General features: G+C 39.0%; 1 protein-coding gene across 1 annotated transcript; it reads left to right on the plus strand.

Annotated features, from left to right (window-relative positions):
* The first annotated feature begins 14,473 nt into the window (after positions 1–14,473).
* bloc1s5 (biogenesis of lysosomal organelles complex 1 subunit 5) lies at positions 14,474–21,111 on the plus strand. The gene is made up of 5 exons (XM_088919610.1): positions 14,474–14,733; positions 15,064–15,146; positions 16,406–16,535; positions 17,538–17,596; positions 20,000–21,111. The coding sequence occupies exons 1-5, from the start codon at positions 14,712–14,714 to the stop codon at positions 20,171–20,173; spliced, it is 468 nt and encodes a 155-aa protein (XP_088775736.1). The 5' UTR covers positions 14,474–14,711; the 3' UTR covers positions 20,174–21,111.
* The last annotated feature ends 475 nt before the right edge of the window (positions 21,112–21,586 follow it).

Below are 21,586 nucleotides of genomic sequence, written 5' to 3' on the forward strand. Positions count from 1 at the left end.
GGAGCCCAGGCAGGCACAGAAGGTGTTCCCAGGGCAGAATCGAACCCAAGACCCAAGAGCTGCGAGGCATCAGCAATGCCCCTGCTCCATTTCGCACGGAGGCTTTTAGTATGATTTTAATTCATCTTCTTAAAGTCAACACCGGTCTCACGATGCCAAGACAGTCGCCCATGGCGGCGTGCTTTACAACACGTCTTCACGCAGTTGGCTCTTGGTCTGGATTCAACCCACTGCCTCCCCCACTGTCATCTTCCAGGGCCCTGAGCCGGGCGATAACACAGCCGGATGAGCCAAAGCAGTGGTAACTCTGCCCAGGGCTGTGCCAAGCTGGTGCCGAAGGAGCCCCTGCTACAGTACATTTGCACAAGTGTGTGTGTACGTGCAGTGTGGTCGATCAGTTTTCCAGGATTTCTGCTTCATTTTTTGCGGAAACTCACATCGACTCATCATTCCGCGTTGATTGACTGGTTACGTGCACACAGGTCGCTTGCCTCTGTGGCCTCACAGAAGAGGGAAAAGCACGGACACTGGGCTCCTTCGAGCCGCGGTGGGGCTGGACATGTACAGTAAGTCAGAGAGCAGATTGACAGGATGAGCCTCCCAGAGAAGAAGGCAAATACTGAGCTGATGGGTGAGTGTGTCAGTGTTGAAAACTTGAAAAGGAGTTTGGCGGAAAACAGATGGATTAAACAGATGTGCTCAAAAGTGCAGCCTCTCCTTCCCTGCAAGGTTTATTTGGAAGAGTTATGAATAAAGTTTCTCTTTCAGGCTAAATTTAACCAGCACATGATACACAGCTGATTGTAGGCTTTTAAAAAGTAATGTGACGCAGGGCCCCCATGAAATTGACATTTGCACCCATTAAAAGACTAAGCAAACGGGACAAGCCATCCCTTTGTGCTGCAGGCAGATCCAGCACGGGGCAACCTCGTCTTGTGTTCAGTCCACTGTTTTCAATAATCGCAAACACTGTATGCTTGTTACAGTGGTGCTTTTACACTAGTATTGATCCACAAACTTTGTGGCTTTGAACTGGAATCTGCCTTGGGGGTCTGGGAGCAGTGTGGCATCAGACATGCTGTTGATTCGCCCTGGATCATTTGCGAAGGTTATCTCAGTGTGCAATGGCAATCGAGACTGCGCAGGCACAATGGGCCCAGTGTTTGAGCGCTCTTTAGTGTGTCAGTTAGCTGCCTGCTTCCACTGCCTTAAAAGAAGGCCAGCTTTTTTTTATTTACAGCCCCCAAAGTCTCCCCTTGTGACTGATATGGCTGTCATGTTTTTACACTCTTGTGCTGCATCTCAGCATTCCATTGGAAGGAGTGTTTAACAAAGTGACAAGCATGTGATGTTCACATCGGATAAATTATGTCCTAACCACTGTTTCTAATGTACCTTGTTATCGAATCCATTTGATTTTGTGGGACATTATTATCTTGTTACAAGGAATTATATGGGTGTTCAAGGGGAGCTGGGCAGTGTGCAGGTGCTTGGACCACACAATTTAGACGTTGTGTAGCCACAGTGCTTTGTGACATTATAATACGCAGCAACACAAGTTAGAGCAGTGTGCCCTAAGCAGCTTTTACCATCTTCCTTTATCAATATGTTTTGCAATAATGTCCTATGTTATGTCCTACAGTATGTCAGGGAAAAGCAACATATCAAACAAACGAGGCACCAAAGTCATGACAAATATGCAGTACATTCCAATAAGACTATCAGTTTGGAAATAAAAATAAACATGCCTCGTACTAAACTATAAGAATGAAAATTCACCAGAAAAGGAATGGAGGAATTAGATTTTGAATGTTCTAACTAAATGTTAGCTTTTTGAAATAAAAATAACTTTTTTAATTTGTTCTGTATCTCTGCAACTGTAGATTTACAGCATTGGAATCCATTGTTTTTTTTCTGTCTGCCTCCTACAGCTTGGTTCAGTATTCTAGACCTATCAACTGCAGCCCGTAAACTGAAGCAATGTGTTCTAGAAATAAAAATATAACTTCAGCGGAATGTATTAATAAGATATTGCATATTTACTGAAAAAAATTCTCGTATGCTGCTACAGACAAATTATCTACTTTTTACAATAGGATTTATGATACTATTCATGAGTAATGTTTCTAGATTTGGGGGGAACCAGTCAAAATCTGAATATAGAAAAGCTCTGTCACACTGTAGTAGTTCAGGAAATAAATGTATTATTTAAATATTTATTGATTGCCTGTTTCTGAAACTTAGATTGACTCAAAAATAAAGCAAAACATACAGCGTTAAAGCTTTAATTTCTTATTTAAAATTTAAAAATAGAACACTTGAAATAGAAATTAATTAATTTTATTCCTTGTTTGGACGAAGACACAAACATAATTTAAAATATACTGTATAATAACATAAATACTGTTGTCAAAAGCAGACGATTTGCCTTTAGGAGAACAAAACACCCATCCCACAGTCCTAACCCTGCCATTGCAGATACCAGGTCTCCCTCCTTGTTCCTTCATCTCCTTTTGTGAAACAAAAGCAGTGACAATGCACAATGTAGTGTAGTGTAGCCAAGGACAGTGAGACATCACCTCAAGGGAAGTGTCATAAAGAAAAAACTCTTAAGCCAGTATCTACACAGCGACACTGTGAAAATGAAGAGGTCATGTTGCCTTTTTCGCTGTTTTTAACCCTTGAGAAGACACCTGGCCAGAGTCCATCGCTTGAGAGGTCCCATGCAGCCACATGCATTGAGCAGTGGGGACTGCTAGTCTTTGTTCTGAGTGTTGCTACGGGCTGTGGCTTGTGGCAGCTGAAAGCTGGCGACCTGCAGGAGAAAACTGAAGGCTCAATTCCTGCCAAGAGCTCAGAGTAGTGGCTGAATCCTCTCTGCAGAGAAACAGACACGGCGATTGCTGTCCGTGAAGGAAACCTGCGATGGCGCAGTCCCTGAAGGACTGATGTTTCGCTCAATTCCTATCACGTCCTGTCTAATGACCCCACTATTGGAACATTAGCCAGTTTAGCCCAGCTTTATACTCGCACAATTGTATCTTATGTTGCTGAACTCAGAATCGGTCTGTAGCAGTTAAGAACAGTGCGTATTAGTGTTAGTTTTATACTGTACTGTTGGCTATATACTGTAGTTAAGGACAGATAGCGTGGATTGCTCAGTGAAAATTATGCAAACAATTTCTCTCTGATGAGACATCTTGTAACTGTCCTTTAACAAGACTTTAACGTGTTAGATGGACATAAAAAAAAGACTAAAATGTTTTTAAAATATTAGGAAAGGCAATATAAGAAAGTCCAAAAGCAAGGAGATTGTTCTTTTAAAAAATCACAGTCCCTGAAAATCATGTTTGTCCACAAGATTATGTACAGAATGCTAATCCTGCAATCCTCAGAAAACATTATATCTAAGGGTTTAAATTTCACTATGAAGATAACCACATGTCAAACACAGAGAATGTCTGATTCAATAAAAAAAAAGATTTTCATTCTCAGCTATCATGTCTTACAGTTGCTGAGCCAATTGATTGGTTATTGTATGACAGTTGTCACAGAAGCAGTAGCTATGTACTGTAACTGCAATTTAGTTATGCATATTCCATCAAATGTTTTTATACTAGACCCTAGTTAATTGTCTAAAAATGAAAGCATTCATTTACTGGATTTCCCTAAATTTGCTTTTAAGTGCTTATTGACATGTGCTCTGCGATGGACTGGCGTCCTGTCTGGGGTGTACCCATTGCTTTCTGGGATAGGCTCTGTCTCCCCTGCAATCCTGAATCGGATCAAGCTGTTAGATCACAGATGGAAGTTTACCGACACAGATAACATTGGATACAGTACTTTAGGTTTTTTCCGTTGCCTCGTGTTTTAAACATTAACTTTATTATAATAATCTGAGAAACAATTCCTGTTGATGTTATGAAACCCCTCCCATGAGTTTTTCTCATGTAATGTTCATATGCAGATGTACTTTTGCAATGCTGGTAGATCCAGCTAGTTTTCTGCAGGTAACAAAAAGCACTAGAAAGAGTGCAAGAGATAATACTATCACAATAAAAAATATATACTGTATGTATATATTTATAAAAAATACATAAGCCAAGACATATCAAAATGTATTGCCTGCTCTAAAAATAATAACATAGCGGTGTTTAGATATTAGTTATTTACAGATGACAGAATATGTGGAAATTTTTAAAAAACGTGTATTTTTTAAATAGCTTAGTATTCAGATTGATGTTCCAAAGGTTTTCGGAAGCTCATTTGTATATACACAGATGTCACGTGCATAGTCATTAAGATGCAAATGTAGAATATGCCATAGTTTGAATTTTACTTTAATTAAAAAGGCAATTATTATTGCAGGTTTGTCATATATACATAATTCTTTATATTTGTCTGTTGTTAATATTTAATTTAATTTGAAATGGTTATATACATCTTAAATAATGAATTACACAGAATGTGCAGCTATTTTGACTTTTTTCCTACAAAAACAAAGAAGTAAAGGGTTCACTTTATAAAGAGAGTCACCACTGTGAACTCCCAGACACATTTGTACTGTGTTGTACTTCACTGTAGACTGTAGGACTTTGAAAATAGTGTGATACTGTACATTCTCTCCAGTCCAAAGAAACGTTCTTCTTTGTACTTGTTTCTGATAAATGAAACAGATAATGTGTATAGTAAGTAAATATCCTCTTTAATTTTTTTTTTCACCAAACACTGTTCTTCACCCAGGTGACTCCTTAATACTGGCAGTAATTGTAAAACTGCCTCCAGGTTTGAGCATGTGTGTGTGTGTGTGTGTGTTGTGCTCACTGATCACATCTACAAGTTTTAAAAGGAGTCCTCACTTTTTTTTTCTCTCTTCATCTTTAGGAGAGGAAAATTAATAAATTTTATAATACCCAACTCGCAATGAGGGGCCAAATCTTTTCAGCATTTCCAGTCCTGTGAGTTAATTTGACAGCTCATCGGTGATGTGTATTCCACTTCAGAGAGGCAGGTACCCTAGGGCTAGCCAGCTGTATTGTGGGATGCTTACAGATTTGGCTGGCTGTTCCTGCTGGGTGTCATCTGTCTTCTTGGTCTTGCGGTGGATAATTTTTGTCCTCCTGACATCATCTGCCTGAGCAGTTTGTGCCTGGCAGGCCTTGTCTGTCCAGGTTGAGCATCAAACCTAAGAACCGTGCGCCTAATCTGACAAGGCACAACTCCAAACACTGCTGCCCCAGGGCCACTTTGACCAAGATCAAAATCACGGCCCACAAACTTCTAACCATCAAGACCGTGGCCCTGGTCTTCCATCACAGATGCAGCCAGGGGACTTATTTTGCTCACGCAAAGAATGTCCCCACTTTCTCTCCCATTCCTGTCACTTTAATTCCTTGCATCTTGGAAGAAGTCTGCCTCAACAGGTTTGGGTTTCCCTGCCTGTTGCCAGCAGTTGACTTAGACACCGCCACTTGGATGAAGCAATCCTTTAGTAGATTATCATTGCTAGACAGCCTGTGGGAAAACTGACAGCATTCTGCACGTTAATCTCAGGATGCTGCAATCTGGAGTGCTGTAAACACTAATAGTAAAGGACACAATGATTCCACCGAGAGAAGGCAGTTTATATTGCAAGACAAAACTGACAGGGCTGGTTTAGTAAAAATTTCCAAAAAAGCACATGATGACTACATATGTTGATTTTCAGGCTTTAAGCTACAGATATTTCCATTTCTAGTTTCGACCACTTAACTACATGGTACAGAATGACAGCAGGGAAGCGTAATGCAATATTGTTTGTAGTTATCTTTCTAATAACTTACTGTAATCGCATCTTATTTTTACCTTGTTGAGTGGACGGCTCGAAAGAGTTTCCCAGGGGAAGAGCACTTTCCTGCAGAGATGTTGGCTACACCCCGTGTCATAGGGTCGTTGCCAGACCAGAAAGAGAGGCAGGTTTATGTAGCATGAGAAGGTTCTCGTTCCCTGATGACTAGTCTGTGTAATTTATCAACCTTATTCAAAGCAGTTATCGGCAGCATTTTTTTTTTCTACTTAAAAAGTGCTCATTCGTGTTCCCCTGAAGGCCTGGCTCTGAGGGTTCTGGACTAAAGACAAGCAAAAAGTCATTTTTCTTGCCAAGCTAAATAATTATACCCATTGGGGAGTACAAGAGCACCCTCGTCAGAGCTGTTGGAGATGGGGGTTTTTTTTAACCTGTCATCAAAAAAAGCACTAGTGGGGATTCGACCATGAAATATTTACATATATTGTAAACATTCGTCCAGGAAGATCTTCTTTAGAATGGTTCTTATTTGTCGTGAGTCTGTGTGCTCCGGGATTTTTATCCCAAGTTCCCGATGTCTTCTTTTCACCATAACGACGCCATACATTTCTGAATCATTTCCTATTTCATTCACTCTGTGCAGCCTCTGATATGATGGATACTTTTGAGAGAATTTGAGAGATTGCTCCCACAGTTTTCGGATTTGGCTTTGAATAGGCTTGTGCTAGAGGTGTTAGTCTTCGACTTCCCTTGTGATGTTACTTACTGGAATATAACATTATTGCAAAACAGATTTCTAAATTTAAGGCGTGCAGCTCACTGCATACAAAAATTAAAATTAATTTAATTTATTTTATTGAATACATGTAATTCACAATTAGCAAAATATTTTTTACATACAGAGATGTAACATTTTTTTCAAGACTACTGAAATAATTGTTAGTTTTTTTATTTGTTTTTATCCATAAATTGAGTAAATATAAAATACTATGGTGCCAGTCCACATTAACTGCATTTTATTTACATTTTTATCATATTCGTTTGGCTGCGTATATCAAAAAGCATTTTAAATAATAGTCTAAAATTGAACAGGTTGTTTTAAATGATCATTATAATAAAAATAAACTGTATAAAAGCTCTTTGGTCTGAGTTTCACTGAAACTGAAACACTCAGTTTCAGCTTTAAGCTGTAAGAACAACTAAAACTACATATAAAATAATGGTAGGAAGCAGGAAGAAAGATAGACAAATTATTTCAAAGTACAAACAACAAAAAACAGTGAGCAGCTTCACCTCAGTTATTGTATTTTATTGAGTTTCTGTTGAAAGATACATGTTGACTGACTGCAGCTATCATATATACAGTACATAATCCAATATTCCACATTTCTCTTTCAAGTCTGGACCCCCATTTATTTTACATGTGATCAGTCACTGCAGCCCTGAAAAACCTTTACAAAATCTATATGAATGTTTCTATTATTTATGTCTGCTGTAAATAATTATTGTTTCTGTAGTGCATCCAAAAATACCTCTGTTTGATTAAAGAAAGAGTAATGATATGCATTTTTACTTTTGGTTAACATAAATTTTGTTTTTTATTTCAAAGAAACAACCCGGGTCTCATTGCTTAAAAGATAAACTCAAATATTAGCCTTTGTATTTATGTCTGTTTAGTGCTATGTGTGAAAGGGAATTCTCCAAGGACAGAATGAGCTTCTTCAAACAAAATAAATACAGGAAAAAAAACCCCACAAAAATCATTTTTTAAAATGTAATAGACATATTTCTGATTCTATTCAAAACCACTATTGTATTTCACAACATTTAAAATGATTACCATCAAGTAAAATCAATTGAGTAAAATCCACATTTTAAAAAAGGTCATATTTTTATTTTCATTATAAATGTTCCGTAGCTTAAGTGATAAGAAGGCATAAGCTTAAGTGTCATGCCTGGATAAAGCTTGACATTCATCACATCAACAATACAAAAAAGGCAGCTGTTTCAGTATTTCAAAATGGCTTTGCTATTCATCCAGGGTGCAGTGCAAAATAAGTTTTGGCAGGTAAACGATAAGTATGCAGCAGGCTTTGTTTTGAATGCCAACGAACACTTTACCGCACAAATAAATTGTTTAAATTAGGAACAAACCAACTAGAATAGAAATTGGGATTTCTCATAAAGCTTTTCGAATTTCTAAAACTCTGTTTGATAAAGGCCCTGCCGTTATATGAATATAAAATCAAGCCCTCGGGCTTTCATTTTAAATTGATCTGAGTGACAACATCTCAGTAGTTCTGCGCAGAGCGTCGTTATGGCGCAACAACATCATTCTCCTCTTTTTCTTTAAAGAGCTCTAGACAAAGATTATTACAGCCGTGCAATAACTAAGTATATGAAATTGTACCTTTTCACTGTGAACAACCCGGGATATATTAATAAACAATATGGAGTGATGTTCTTTACCGTCACACATTGTGAAATCAAATGTGGCTGCAGTGCAATATGCAGTATTTCATCAAAAGATCAAATGGACACCTGAATGTGTATTTGTTTAATAATTAGTATCGAAATCAAACTAATGAGTATATTATTATTATTATTATTATTATTATTATTATGAATAATAATAGTGGTAATAATAATACAAAACCATTTCAATTCGTATTTTCATACACACAAAAAGGAAATATTTTTATTCTTGTATCTACTGTATATAGAGGAGTTCTTACAGGTGTGTTGGTGAATCTGTGATGATAAAGCAAGCACATATTTTTTAGAGATTCACATTATTGGTCTCATCTCCGTAGCTGTGGTGATCCTAACCTACGGAGAAGAATATGCTATAGATATAGATATATGCTATATATTTATACATGTTATAATATTTCATATATACAGTATAATAGAATATGAGTATATATAATATATTTATATATTATATAATATTATATATAAAATATAGTATAGATTATATATAATAGAATATGCTATAGATATAGAATATCACGTAATACTGGCTCTGAGGACTGTGTACCCCAGAGCATAAGCACTTCTCATCTAGAATCTATTTGGTTTATTGCCTTAATTGCACTTCTTCGTACTGAGTATGTGAACAGTATGGTTTCATAACAGGTTGTGGCCTATGGACAGCTTATAATCATTTCCTTTTGTTCTGTGTTTGCACTATGATTACAACCAGTTCTGAATCATTGACATAGTATCTTTGAAATATAAAGTGCTGTAATATTGATTCATGTCTTCAATTTCGTATCAATAAAAGATGGTTCTGAGCTTCTGTATCTTACCTAAAGTTGGAATCATCTTACAAGTATGTATTTTCATAAGCCACGGTGTTACACATCCACTCACTATCAATAAATATTTGCCTTTGTGAACAGTCTTTGTTTTATTTCCGTACGATATATTCTTTAACCATCACTAATAGAATCAGTGTTCTCCTTATTGATTTTTAGGTTTGCAGTGATTACAAATACCTCCTTTGTGTTTTTTTTCAACTTTAACTAAACCCATAAGAAATATTTAATATTCTGTTCTTTTAACTGAATTATTGTTTTCAAATATTCAGAAATATTTAAAAACATTAGACATGATACATTGCCTTATATTCACTAAAAGCACCAACAATCAGTAAAATAGATTTTAAATCAGTTAATAGAGACAGGCTATCTTTAAGTACACTGCATTGCATGTATGATTCAAAAAATGTGTTTCTTGTCACAGTAGTTTTATTTACAAGAGAACAAACAGTGCTCTCTTTTACACTGTGCTGAAAATCAAGCTGTTGAAATTCCTTTGGGCATTTGACTTTCGCACTATTTTGATTCAGCCACATGCTGGTCATAGTTCTGAACCTAAACCACAGTTGATGAAGAAAAATAAGGACAGAATGACTTAATAGCCTTATCATATGTTCTGTGTGTGCTCTGCGTGCTTTTACTACTGTCTCAAGTCAATGACCGTACTAAAAACAAGATCATCTTCTGTGATGGATGTGGTGCAGTCTTAAATTAACGTGACACATGAAAGTCTACAGAAATCAATGGCCTTTGACACAACTACAATGTGAAGGAATCTATAATAATACTCAATAAAATAACACCATAAATAAAGATATGGAAAAAATGATTATTTAAAGGTATTTTTTTATATTTGGAACATTTGTTTTTATTTTTATGTGCTGTCTAAATACCGTCCTTAGAAATAATACAAAAAAAATTGTCTCAGAACAATCTGCTCCATGTTCAATAGCTGCTAAGCAGTAAACTCAAGATAAATAAAATACACTATATAAATCAATATTTCTGTATTCACTCTGGAAATACCTTTTATCTGTGATTTCTTCACATGAATGTACAAGACAACAGTTCCATTTTCCATTCATTATGATGTTAATAAATTTTATCAAGGAACGGCAGATTTGCCATACTAATAAAAATCCAATGATCAAATGAGGAGAGAAAACAGATGTGAACTTTCAAGCATTTAGCACGCACTGTGATTCAAACACCAGCTCTCAAACATGTACGGAGAAACACATACGTTTTATCAATTTATCAAGAGAAAATGAGCTTGCCTGATTAATTTTTTTTTTCGATCAATAAGACAATGAGATAATAGCTGATGTGGGAAAGTGTTTTAATAAAGGAAGGTTTATAAACCTGAAGTGAGGAAAATGCAGTGTCACAGTCGAGAGATGATACATTAAAGACAGTACACAGCAGCTATGATATGAGCAATTCTTCTTCTGCTTGTTTTTTTTTTTGGGGGGGGGGGGTGGTTACCAAAAGAGATAAAAAGAATAAAAGAAATATTGACTTTAGTTTGTGAAGAATCAAAATGTTCTATATATTGTTCCTAGTATAAATCTACCGTTCTTTTCAGATGTGAAATAGCACATGGTACTACCTGCGCACTCACAAAACAATGAGTGTAATTTTCTGAATATGAAAAAAAAACTTATTGACCTTATTTTTCTCAGCTGAATGAAACACTTATCGGGTAGAGAGTTTTTTATTATAATTTTTTAGTCTGACCTGGAAGACTTTTTGGATTAACAGAGGCTCCCTCTGGTGGCCAGTCGTATGATAATAACAGCAAATTAAACGGGATTAAGACCTTGTGTAAAGTAACCTGAGTGTAAAAGTTAGATTTAAGACATGATTTAAAAGTGCTAACAGCTTTTTAAAACAAGGAAGATATCAACATTGGCTGCTTAACACCCAACCTATTTGACTATCAACGTTCAGCACAGTTTCATTGTTTAAAATACATGGCAGTGTCCATAGAGTTTTTCTTCGAAAGGAATAATGTTTCCCTTCATGTACGAAGAGAACGTATTTCTCAGTATGTTTATTGAGAAAATAATTGGTTGATTAAACAAGAAGAAGAAGGATGGAAAAAAGAAGAAGGCTAATTCATCGTTGATGAATTCACATAACCAAAGATGAATGAACCTTGTTCTTTTTGTCCTTCTCATTCCAAGTTCTGCGTTGTTGTGCCTACTGCAGTGCGGCATGGCCTAATTATTTCAACGTTATACTGTTACAGATTCTAGATCACTCTGGAAACAGCCCCATAGGACCGACATTTCCCGAATATTTTCTTAGAAGCCAACATGCTTGTTTAGGTACAGTATGTGTAACAAAATATTAAGTTCAAACTCCACAAAGTTAATTGCGAAAAATGCTTTGTCTCTTAGCCCAACAATAGCTTACAGTATTTCAGAAGAGCCTGAGGTTCAGGACTGTAGAGGTGTGGAAGTCTGCACATAAAAACAGAATAGAAAATACAATTTGTTCTTTGTAGGTTTACCCTAGGCTTACATAATACACACACATAACAACTGTTTTTCCTCCAGCTCTTTCAGCTTTGACAGTGTGAAATTCTGATTGCAGGGGAAGAGTCATGCGTGCATAGTTTTGCTAAACTGACCTTACAATGAACAAGTGTAATATCACGGTAAGCATCTCGTTTTACAACCTGGATAGATTTTATTAATTTATTTTATTAATAAGTAATTTGAGTCATTTGAGTGCCCTAAATCTGGGACTTATACATACATGTGTTGTGTCTGTGCAGATTTCTTAGTGTCACTGTTGTTTTGTAGGAATTTTATAAAATGGATTAATTATGTGGAATTGTGTCCTTATTTGTTCACCAAATACAGTAACTACTTCAACTACAAAAACCTGCTTCCAGAACCTCTTAAATCTAATTTCAATGAACCATAAACATAAATAATATTGTAAGCAACAGACAACAGATAAGAATGGGGGAACTGCAGATGACTGTATCACTTTCAATAGAGGCAAATATGAGCTCATTTGTATTTACAGTGCCCTCTGCTGGAAAATGTCTTATGGTGTGCTTAAGATAGTAGTTGGTACATCCAGTTTCACGTTTCTCTGTTTACTTACAGTATATTACCTTGCAAGGACTATTATTAGTCTATCAAAAATTCTAAAATCGTGACTTCCTGTGCACGGTAAGTTGGTAGATGTACATTTTAACAAAATACACCCACTGGACCACCCTCAAGGTCCTGATTCTAGCTCCAGGATTGCACTGTGCTGCCAATGTTCAGATCCACTACAGTACATCTGACAAAAGATCATGAGCTGTCCGTTTCAGCTGTTTCCTCCTGCCCTTCATTTTATGAAAATGAAAGCAACTGGTATCCAGAAAAAAACAAAAAATACCACGTCCAATACCACAAATGAGATACCATTCCATCTTCTGCGTTCCTCTGTGTGGGCTAATCACGTTAAAAATAGCACGAGAGACTCAGATGGTGCCCTTCATATTCGTGGTTCATGTTGTGCTTGTTCTTGCCATAGTAAAAAAAGGCAAATTCAAACAGGTTTAGGAGCTGACAATTACAGACTCCAGATCTAAGGGTTTGATGATGTAACAGAAACCAGCAGGTGTGCAAGTCTCCAGGAACTGGGTTTGGAAGCTGTGCTCTCTGGACAGCTTCAGTCTTTCTACCCTCTGGCACTCCGGGGTCAGAGGTGGGGACAGACTTGAGTGTCAGTAACACAGAGTCTAGCAATACTGCTACAAACTGTGCACAGTCGCCAAAAAGACGGCCTTACATCTCAACCAGCGCAGGGGGCTTCATGAAAAGGCTCAGTCTGAGCCCACTGTTCCTTCACACTGGGTTCGTCTAGGCACTGAGAGCACACATCCCTGCCAGGTCTGGGGCACGTGTACAGTATTGGCTTGTGAACCTCCGTGTGAGATCGATCTTCACATCACCGCTGGCTTAATTCAAGGGGCTGCCGCCACCATCCAGGACCGCTTCGAAACCGACTGCGGACGAGGACGGTGAGGAGCCAGAGACGCGACGACAGTACATCCTCGTCTGGATGGGCCCGGTCTGTTCATCCTCTCTTTTTAGCTTTCTGCCATTTGAATCAAAAACAACTTTCATGGGATCCGTGACTGGTTAACACGAAAAATTCAATCCAAGATTTTCATTTTTTTTTTCAGTTTTTTCTTCTTTGAAAAGTGAATAACCTATTGTTCACGTTATAATAATAATAATAGAAGAAGAAGACGTTACATTTTAGTGCAAGGGTGACACCTGCGGTTTAATCTGAGAACTGCGTTTTCTGGAGTTATCGTGTTCTTCCACGTCTTGCATATTGCATTATACACGCACTAGTGTCTTGTGGGGAATTTTACCGCTAGATATGACTAATCTAATGTAACGTATACCAAATATTCTACTACCGCTACAACAGTAGCAGGATGACTAATATTTATGAGAATGTAGCATTTCACGTATGTGCTTATTCTCTACATAAAAATGCAACAACATATATATACATACTTATGTCCTGGCATTTGGGTTGGGTTTTAATTTGATTTAATTGGTCAGTAAGATGGCACTTTGATAACAACAATAATAATAAAATAAATAATTCATTAGTTTACCCCCAAAGTATCCCAAAAAGATTTGACTGAATTATACAGGAGGGGTCCAGCTACTGAGTGCCAGAAGCCCCACTGCGCACAGACTAGGGGGGAATGAAACATTACTTCACCAGGTGAGTTAGGGAGGAATTTAAAGGAAGGCCATATTTTACAAGCCCAGAGTGGAATTTAGCCAGGACACCAGGATTAGCACGCCTACACTTGCGATCGGTGACTGTTGGCCAAGTAGCCAGGACCTCAGTTAAACTAATCCGAAGGATTAGACCTTCTTCCGCACAGTGAACCCAGTCACTGTACTGAGCATTAGTTTTGGAAAATGCGGTCTAGAAGAAAGAGCTCCACCAACACCACTTACAGCAGCAGGCTGTTATCCTGTTTTTACTGAAGGACTGAATGGAGGACTCGCACTCTTATAGTGACCAGGCCCAGCCTTGCTTTTTTCTATCATTACCGTAGGAGTGCAATAAAGAAAAAGGTCATTAGAAATTACATATTTAATAGCTGTCCTGTAAGGTCTGTCTTGCTTATTTATAACACTGACTTTCCTTGGTAGGCTTTGTCTTATGTACGCTGTGTTAGGACACAATACACCCTCTGTTTCGTCAGAGGAGCGTTTCCTAACGTCCCCATACTGTCACTTTGTGTAACTAACAGTAACGTCATGGTGTTTATAGTCGTTCACCGTTGCTAAGGAAATTACGTGGCCTAATGATGTCATATGCCATAGCACCAACTACCCGGAAGTAGTAAAAACCAAAACAGGCGACTCAGTCTTGTGTTTACCTGCTAAAAAACGAATCGATTTAATACTTATATGAAATGAATATATTTGCTTTAAAATAAAGGATATGTAATTTATCCACGACGCAGTGAACTCGGAAATAAACTCTTCTGTAGGTGTCGGATTTTGGAAAAGACTTCGTTTAGGGTGGAAGTGAAGATCAAGTAACCGTAACTCGTGATGATGGAGAAGATAACTAAAGGTTGGTTTGCAAATGAAAGGAAAACGAAGCCAAACAAAGTTTTTAAAAAAATGTGAATTAGGAGCTTGGCAAGTGACTCGTGTGGATATTTTAGCCCTTTCTTGACCTCAAAAGCTGGTGTTGTGATTATACTGTAGTAGTGACTTATGATTTTTAAATGACAGACTGGCGTCCAGCACTGGATTTATATTCCTGTACAACACTGTATGATGTCTCATGTTTAATGAATCAGCTGTTAAGTAATAAGACTACACCGAATTATTTAAGCTATATCAGTTTCAACTATATTGGTCTTGGTCAATTTTTTAAATTATTTTTTTAATGTGTTAGATGTTGGGGACATCCAGTCCAGATTGCTGGATCACAGACCCGTTGTGCAGGGTGAGATTCGATACTTTGTGAGAGAATTTGAGGTAAGTGTTGCTGCCCGTACAGACACGGTAATGTAACCCGCGCTAAAGCATACATTATGACACTGAAGCTGTTTTTGCTCTGCGGCCCTCAGTTCTGAAGATAATCAGGATGGTTAGGAAGGAAAGGAGGCCCTAGGGCCCTCTAAACTAGACTAAGACGTTGCATTCTGAATTAATAACAGCATGCTACCCCAGACGTGACCCCAGACTCTCTTTTTGTTCACATCTCGTTTGAAAAACAAAAATCACTGTTCGTTTGCACAACCTGAGCTTCCCTTTTAATAACTTGCCAGGAATACACAGAAAACCTAGAATGCCTCCTCTTTTACAGCATTAATGAAACTTGTTATGCACAGTTCTCCCCATTTGGGTTCCTGCAAATCCCGAATTCCCATTTAGGAAATAGTCAGTCCTGCACCATCTCAGGCCACTTCTTAGCTCCTTCTCAAACCCAGCTCAGTCTTGTCCTGCTCAGGCAATGTGTCTTTAGGTAGTGGACCTATAGTAACTGCAGCCAGAAAAGAGTATTTTGCAAGTTTGAGATACTCTATACATTGTACTTGCCTGCATTCACTTGTAGATACTGTTTTCATGGACAGCTAGAACACTATGACTTGTACAAGTAAGCTAATGTGGCTGCTGATTCTTTCATCCAGACTGACTTACATTAAACTCAGTTAAACAGCTGGGTCTTTTACTGCAGCAGTTTGGGTGAAGGAGTGCTTTGGGTACAAGAGAAGAGCCAAGGAATTGCTTTAATCAAGGTGACTTACACTGATGACCATCACACAACTGTATAAGTCAACAGCAGTGCAAAATACACAAAATACAGGAAAACAATCAGGGCAACACGCCCAACAGCACCATGTGTGACTCAATGGGAGGCACAGGAGATACTGCAAGACTGAGAGGAATAGTGGTAGCTTCTAAAACCGCTGTTTAACACAAGCAAAACAAGAGCAGTAATATTCAGTGTTCATCAGTTCAAGCCATGGAGGGAAGAAACAAGGTACAGCTACAGAGACCCTCCGTGTTCCACACGTGCTCAATAGTAAAAGAAATACACACATCTAGAAGGGAGGGAAGACGGTATAATACCAGCGTCCTCAGCAGCGGAGGAGGGAGGAACAGCAAGGGCACGAGGGGGACGTGATTCGTGTCACAGGCGGAGAGCATCATCCGCGCAGCAGGCAGAGAGCTTAACGATGCCGGGAGAACCACCGGGGTTTTCTCATCTCGCTCTTGCGTTGTCCGCGCAGGAGAAGCGGGGCTTCCGGGAGAGCAGGCTGCTGGAGAACCTGAACAGAATGGTGGCAGAGACACAAGAGCAAGCCCTTCCCACATGCACACAGGCCTTGCAGGAGAACCTCTGCCAGGTCCTAACCAGATGTGAGTGTGTACTGGCAAGAGTGCGGAGAAGGAAAACCCCTGGGTTTTTTTTTATTCTGCTGTGCCAAAGGAATGGTGTAAGAATGTTTTAGGCCTGTTTCTGTGAGTGAGTTCAATAGCATGCTTTCAGTTCCAGTTGGAGTATTAGCTTTCTTTGTGAGGACTGTGACTATAAGAAGGAGAGACATATGTAACCATCTGATTATTACAGGTAATCCACAAGCTGCTCAGAATGCCTGGAAACACTTAAGAAGCCACTGTAATAAAATAAAAGTCTTACAGTTTTCCGAATACTACATATGTACTGACTAAAAACAAAAGTTTTCAGAATGATATTGATCCAGTTGAGAAATCAGTTGACTCCTGCTCATGAAATTGCATTCTAATCTAACAACTTGTTAAACTGTAGGTTTAAAGAATTCGTTGGGTCAGTATGAGATTAATCGTTCACATTTGATCTACACATCATGATAAGGGACAGAATTAGTAGGAGTCCCATTATACACATATCTTATTATACTAGGGGCATTAATCATTTTATCTTCTCAAAATAATTCAGATCTGATACCCGTAACTGAATTTAAGCATCAGTGCCATAATTAAAATATGTCTGAAATAATGACGGTACATAGCACTAATCAGTTTGACTTCCCCTAAAAGAATAGAGGGAACTCTCCTTAAAAGTAATCTTTATCTTTGCATTTAATGGACAATTAAGATGTATCTAACCCCGTTTTCAGAGCTCTTTGCTGGGGTTACTCATGACGGCTTTTTACAGTTTAAAACCCTGTGGAAAGCCCTGTTGTACTGTGTTCAGTTAGAAATCTAAACCTTTTCTCTAATTTTTTTAGCACTAGGTACTTTTATTCCTGTCTCTTATACACAATCCTAGGTGGGGGGTCTTGTGTAGAAACTGCAGCTGTGGCTAGGGTGTGTGTTGGGATTTTGAAAATATAAGTTGCAGATGCTGAAGACCTGTGTGTTTCTGTTTTCTTTTCCAAGTGGAAGCTGCAAACCACATGAGCCAAAGAATACAGCAGAGGGAGCTAGAGGCACAGCAGGTGAGACCTTGAGCTGGGCTGTGTTTTCTAAAGCACTCAGGAGCTCTCCTGGAGCTTGAAAGAAGTGCTGCTTTTTAATCGGTGTAGACAGCACCAGATAGGCAGGCAGCAATGCAGTTTCTTCTCTGTGTGAGTGCGAAATAATTGATACTGCCAAAACACAGTCCAATAGCAACAGTTGTGTGTGAGCGTCCTTCCAATTTTTTATCCACTTCTTCCAGTTCAGGGTCATGGGTGATCTGGAGCCTCTCTCCGCAGGGCAGGGTACTCCCTGGATGGGACGCCAGTCCGTCCATCTCAGGGCAAACGCACACAAACACAGACAGGCACACTTTTGCAGTTTTCCCAGAAGCCAGTTACACCAGCAGCATGTCTCTGGACTGTGGGAGGTAACCGGAGCACTGGGAGGAAACCCACGTGAACTGCAAACTCCACACAGATCGCAACCCGGGTCCAGAATGGAACACAGGGCCCCAGCGCTGCGAGCTGTTAACCACCGCTCCACGTGCAGTCCTGTATAAAAGCAGACAAAGGAAATATGATCTGTTGTGAATTCACACATCTTTACAGTCCCTCTTTGGAAAATATTCTGTTCTATTTAAGTGTACCTGCAGGTACGGAAAAGAAGCTCTGGTGCTGTTCTGTGTTGCCTGCCCTCATTGACCTGCAGTGTTCTCTCCCCATTGCAAACAGTCTTCTGTACCCCTGCAAATGACAGCTTGTTAAAGGCACAGAGGTTTCGGAGAAGTCGTTTAGGAGGACAAAGGTCACCAAACCGAGGTGACGTTTTTGTGTTAGCTGGGAAGTGAGCAGAAGTTACTTGCATATATTAATCTTCAGTTAAATTTGCCTTAAATCAATTGAAATGGGAAAAAATACAGTATGCAGCCGGTAAAGTGTAAAACGTTGTTTTTTTTCTGTTAGGTCATTGTCTGTATTTGAATATAAAATACCCACTATAACTGATATTCATCTGTTAGGTATGTTTAGAAGTTGCATGTCATATAGAACCAAAAAAAACAATGTTCTTTTTTAAAAACTATCTGAAATCAGAATATATCTGATACAGTGTGTACTTCTTCTATAACTTATATGGCTGAGGTAAGGAATAATCTTCGTATTTTATGTTTTACATCTTTGAAAAACTTTGCCATTATTGTCTTTCACAGTAATGTCTTACACATACATTTTGTTGGTAATTTTGCTTTGGGGAAAGTGAAAATGATTTATAGTTACATTTGTCCTAGTTTTTTTACAGATTATTTTCTTTTTAATTTCTCAATGCAATACATCAAGCTTCCTCTACAGACCCATAAATCCTGGCTGTTAACTCACTGAGATAAAATAATATATAAGATTGACAGCACTTCCGAGAATAGTGCTGTTAAAAACAGATTTCCCCAGAGGAAACTCGGAGTTGTGATGTCAGTAGTGGAAAATCTTTTGTTGTACACTTTCGAGAACATTAAATCCACTGAGAAACTATCCTTAGAAGATGTTTGGCATTGGCATACTGAAGATGTGAAACATCACATTTGCTCTTGTATTCCAACTGTCTAAATGGATTGCGTCTCTCAGTGCTTATGGGGATAATTTACTACAGATCACAAAGCGTATCTCTCAGAGGGAAATGTTTCCAAACAGGGTTTAGCACTTTTTTTTCTTACTTGTTGTGGCCAAAGTATGAAGAGGGGGCTGTTAGAAAACAGTTAGTCAATTTCAAGTTAGTAAAACATTAACTGTTTTAGGTATTCATTAAAAAGGTAAAAGAAAATATTATACTTGCGCAGTATGGATCCTGAAATCTGCCTTCAGTACTTTTGAATGTGTAATCCTTGTTGGACCTGAATTGAATTGTGCCCTGACCCATCCCTTCGTTAAAGATAAACATGAGCTAATTACATACTTCATGGAAACTAAAATAGGGAAAGAAATGCATAATTTATCTAGCAATCCACTGTAATAAACACAAGATAGCTTAACATTCATATGTGTATATTAAAATGTCCGATGCATGATAATATTACATGTCTTTGTAAAATGCATGTAAGTTAGTTAACCTGTCTTCTATGGTCCTTCAACTATTACTAAAATTTGTATTTATCAGTTTTTTTTATAATAAGATGTGCTTTTCCAGAATCTGGTTTCAAGGACCAGTTTACGAGTTCTACAATGGAAACCATTTATATAAATTGTCTCCTCCAACATTTCTGTCCCAGTCAAATTGCTAACCACGCCATGCAAGTCCACGAGCAGCGAGGGGGGCTGTTTCTGTCGCTCTCGAAATCAAGTGGCCGGGTGAAATATGGGGAGGTACCGAGAAGGTGTTTGCCAGCCTGGAGCCTCTCTCCAGCCAGACAAGGCAGCTGTAGCTTCACTGATGGCTGACCCTGCTCTCCCCAGAGCCCCGGGCTGCAGGCCCACGCAGAGAGACACCGGGCCGAGTGGGAGGAGTTCTCGAAGGAGCAGGGCCGCAAGAAGGAGGCCGTTGAGGAAGAGCACGCCAAGGCCGTGGGGCGGCTGAGCGCCCAGTACAGCGAGATGGCCAAGGGCCTGACCCGGTTCTCCCACTTCTGAGCTCTCCGCGCGCGGCAGGGGCAGATCTCCGCGTGGCTGAGGTCTGTCCAGCTGGGCTCCACCACAGCCGTGCGCCGAGCAGTGTCAGCAGAATTCTCTGAAGTGATCTGGATCAGAAGTCAAGTTGAGAAAGGAAGCCATCTGGGCTGTGCCTTAAAAAAAAAAAATTTCTGTCCGGGCACGATAGGAAAAAGAAGTTTTCTGTTTCAAGTTGCCAACGTGTATTTTAACCCATGGAGACGAACTATAACATAATTTCTTTGCAAAACGATTGGGGATTTGTTAGGGTTATAGTCTTGATGTTTCTGACGTCGCTTGTCACAAAACAGGATTTTCGAAGAACATTGTCAAATGTCAGTTGGATTTTGTGTCGCAGACTAACAATACTGCAGCTGAAAAAATGCAATTTCAGAAAAGAGTGTGAAGCACGTGTTGGCAGTTCACACTTCTGGTGATTCACCGCCCGTTTTTTAGACAAACCTCAGTGGAAAAGCCTGTGTCCTCTTGCACGCAGTCTACAGCTCTGCTGGCAAGATTTACCCATATAAATAACGATGACTGACCCTAATTCACAAATCTATGGATTTGCGAAATGATGGCAAAATGATAATAAAGACAGTTCCATGGAAAGCCACTATATGAATTAAAGCTCATTATTATTGTGAAAGTACATGGAATCGAAGAGCCAGAAAGTGTTAAGCTTTGCAGTTGCCTCCGTGTTCAGGCCTCAACAATGGCTGCCTGTTAGAATGGATGGCAGGTTATCAAAGCCACATTCCTGGAATGCTGAAAATGTGATTAACCTCAGCAGATGAGACAAAATAAATATTTTAAAAGACTTTCATTAGCATTGAATGGGGGCCAGACACTTTTTTTTTCACACATCCATTGTAGGGGTGACAGCTTATTGAATGTATGAAAATAAACTGTAACGCTTCAGACATGATTTATGCGTTTTAATTTTATAATTGGAACACCGCGGGATGGTTTTTTGGGGAAAGGCTTCATGCTTTTGGCAGGCAAACCTCAGGCAGAAATGAAATTCTTCGTGAAATTGTAAAAGTACCGTACAGCTGTCGAATGACTTTAAAGGGATGGTGCTTAATTTTGTTTTCATTCAAAAGTGGCTCACTTTACTGTTCGTGAGTGCTTTTTTATTATACTTGATAGGTCTCTGACTTGGTCCAGACTAAAGCTTGGACTCCTAAGTGACTTTAGAAAGGTCAGACGGCCTTTGGTTTCACAAGCAGCTGTTTCGCTTGCAGTGCAGCCTTGCACACCTGGCGCTGTGGCTTGTTAAGAGTCCAGGCAGCCACTGCGTTTCGCTCTTGAGCGACAAGGCAAAACTGCAGCCCTTTTCCAAAAGGGCGTGAGCTGTCCGCTCGGAGTTGAGAAAAAGCTGCCCGCTTTCCG

The sequence above is a fragment of the Atractosteus spatula genome, chromosome 6 (genome assembly GCF_055471065.1).
Source record: "Atractosteus spatula isolate fAtrSpa1 chromosome 6, fAtrSpa1.hap1, whole genome shotgun sequence".
In the NCBI taxonomy this organism is placed as follows: Eukaryota; Metazoa; Chordata; class Actinopteri; order Semionotiformes; family Lepisosteidae; genus Atractosteus; species Atractosteus spatula.

What these genes read in the sequence shown, in the direction of transcription:
- bloc1s5 (XM_088919610.1), top strand. Translation starts at nt 14,712, where the DNA reads ATGATGGAGAAGATAACTAAAG. An exon ending in GATGGAGAAGATAACTAAAG is followed by an intron (nt 14,734 to 15,063) that starts GTTGGTTTGCAA and finishes TTAATGTGTTAG; the next exon opens with ATGTTGGGGACATCCAGTCC. An exon ending in GGGAGCTAGAGGCACAGCAG is followed by an intron (nt 17,597 to 19,999) that starts GTGAGACCTTGA and finishes TGCTCTCCCCAG; the next exon opens with AGCCCCGGGCTGCAGGCCCA.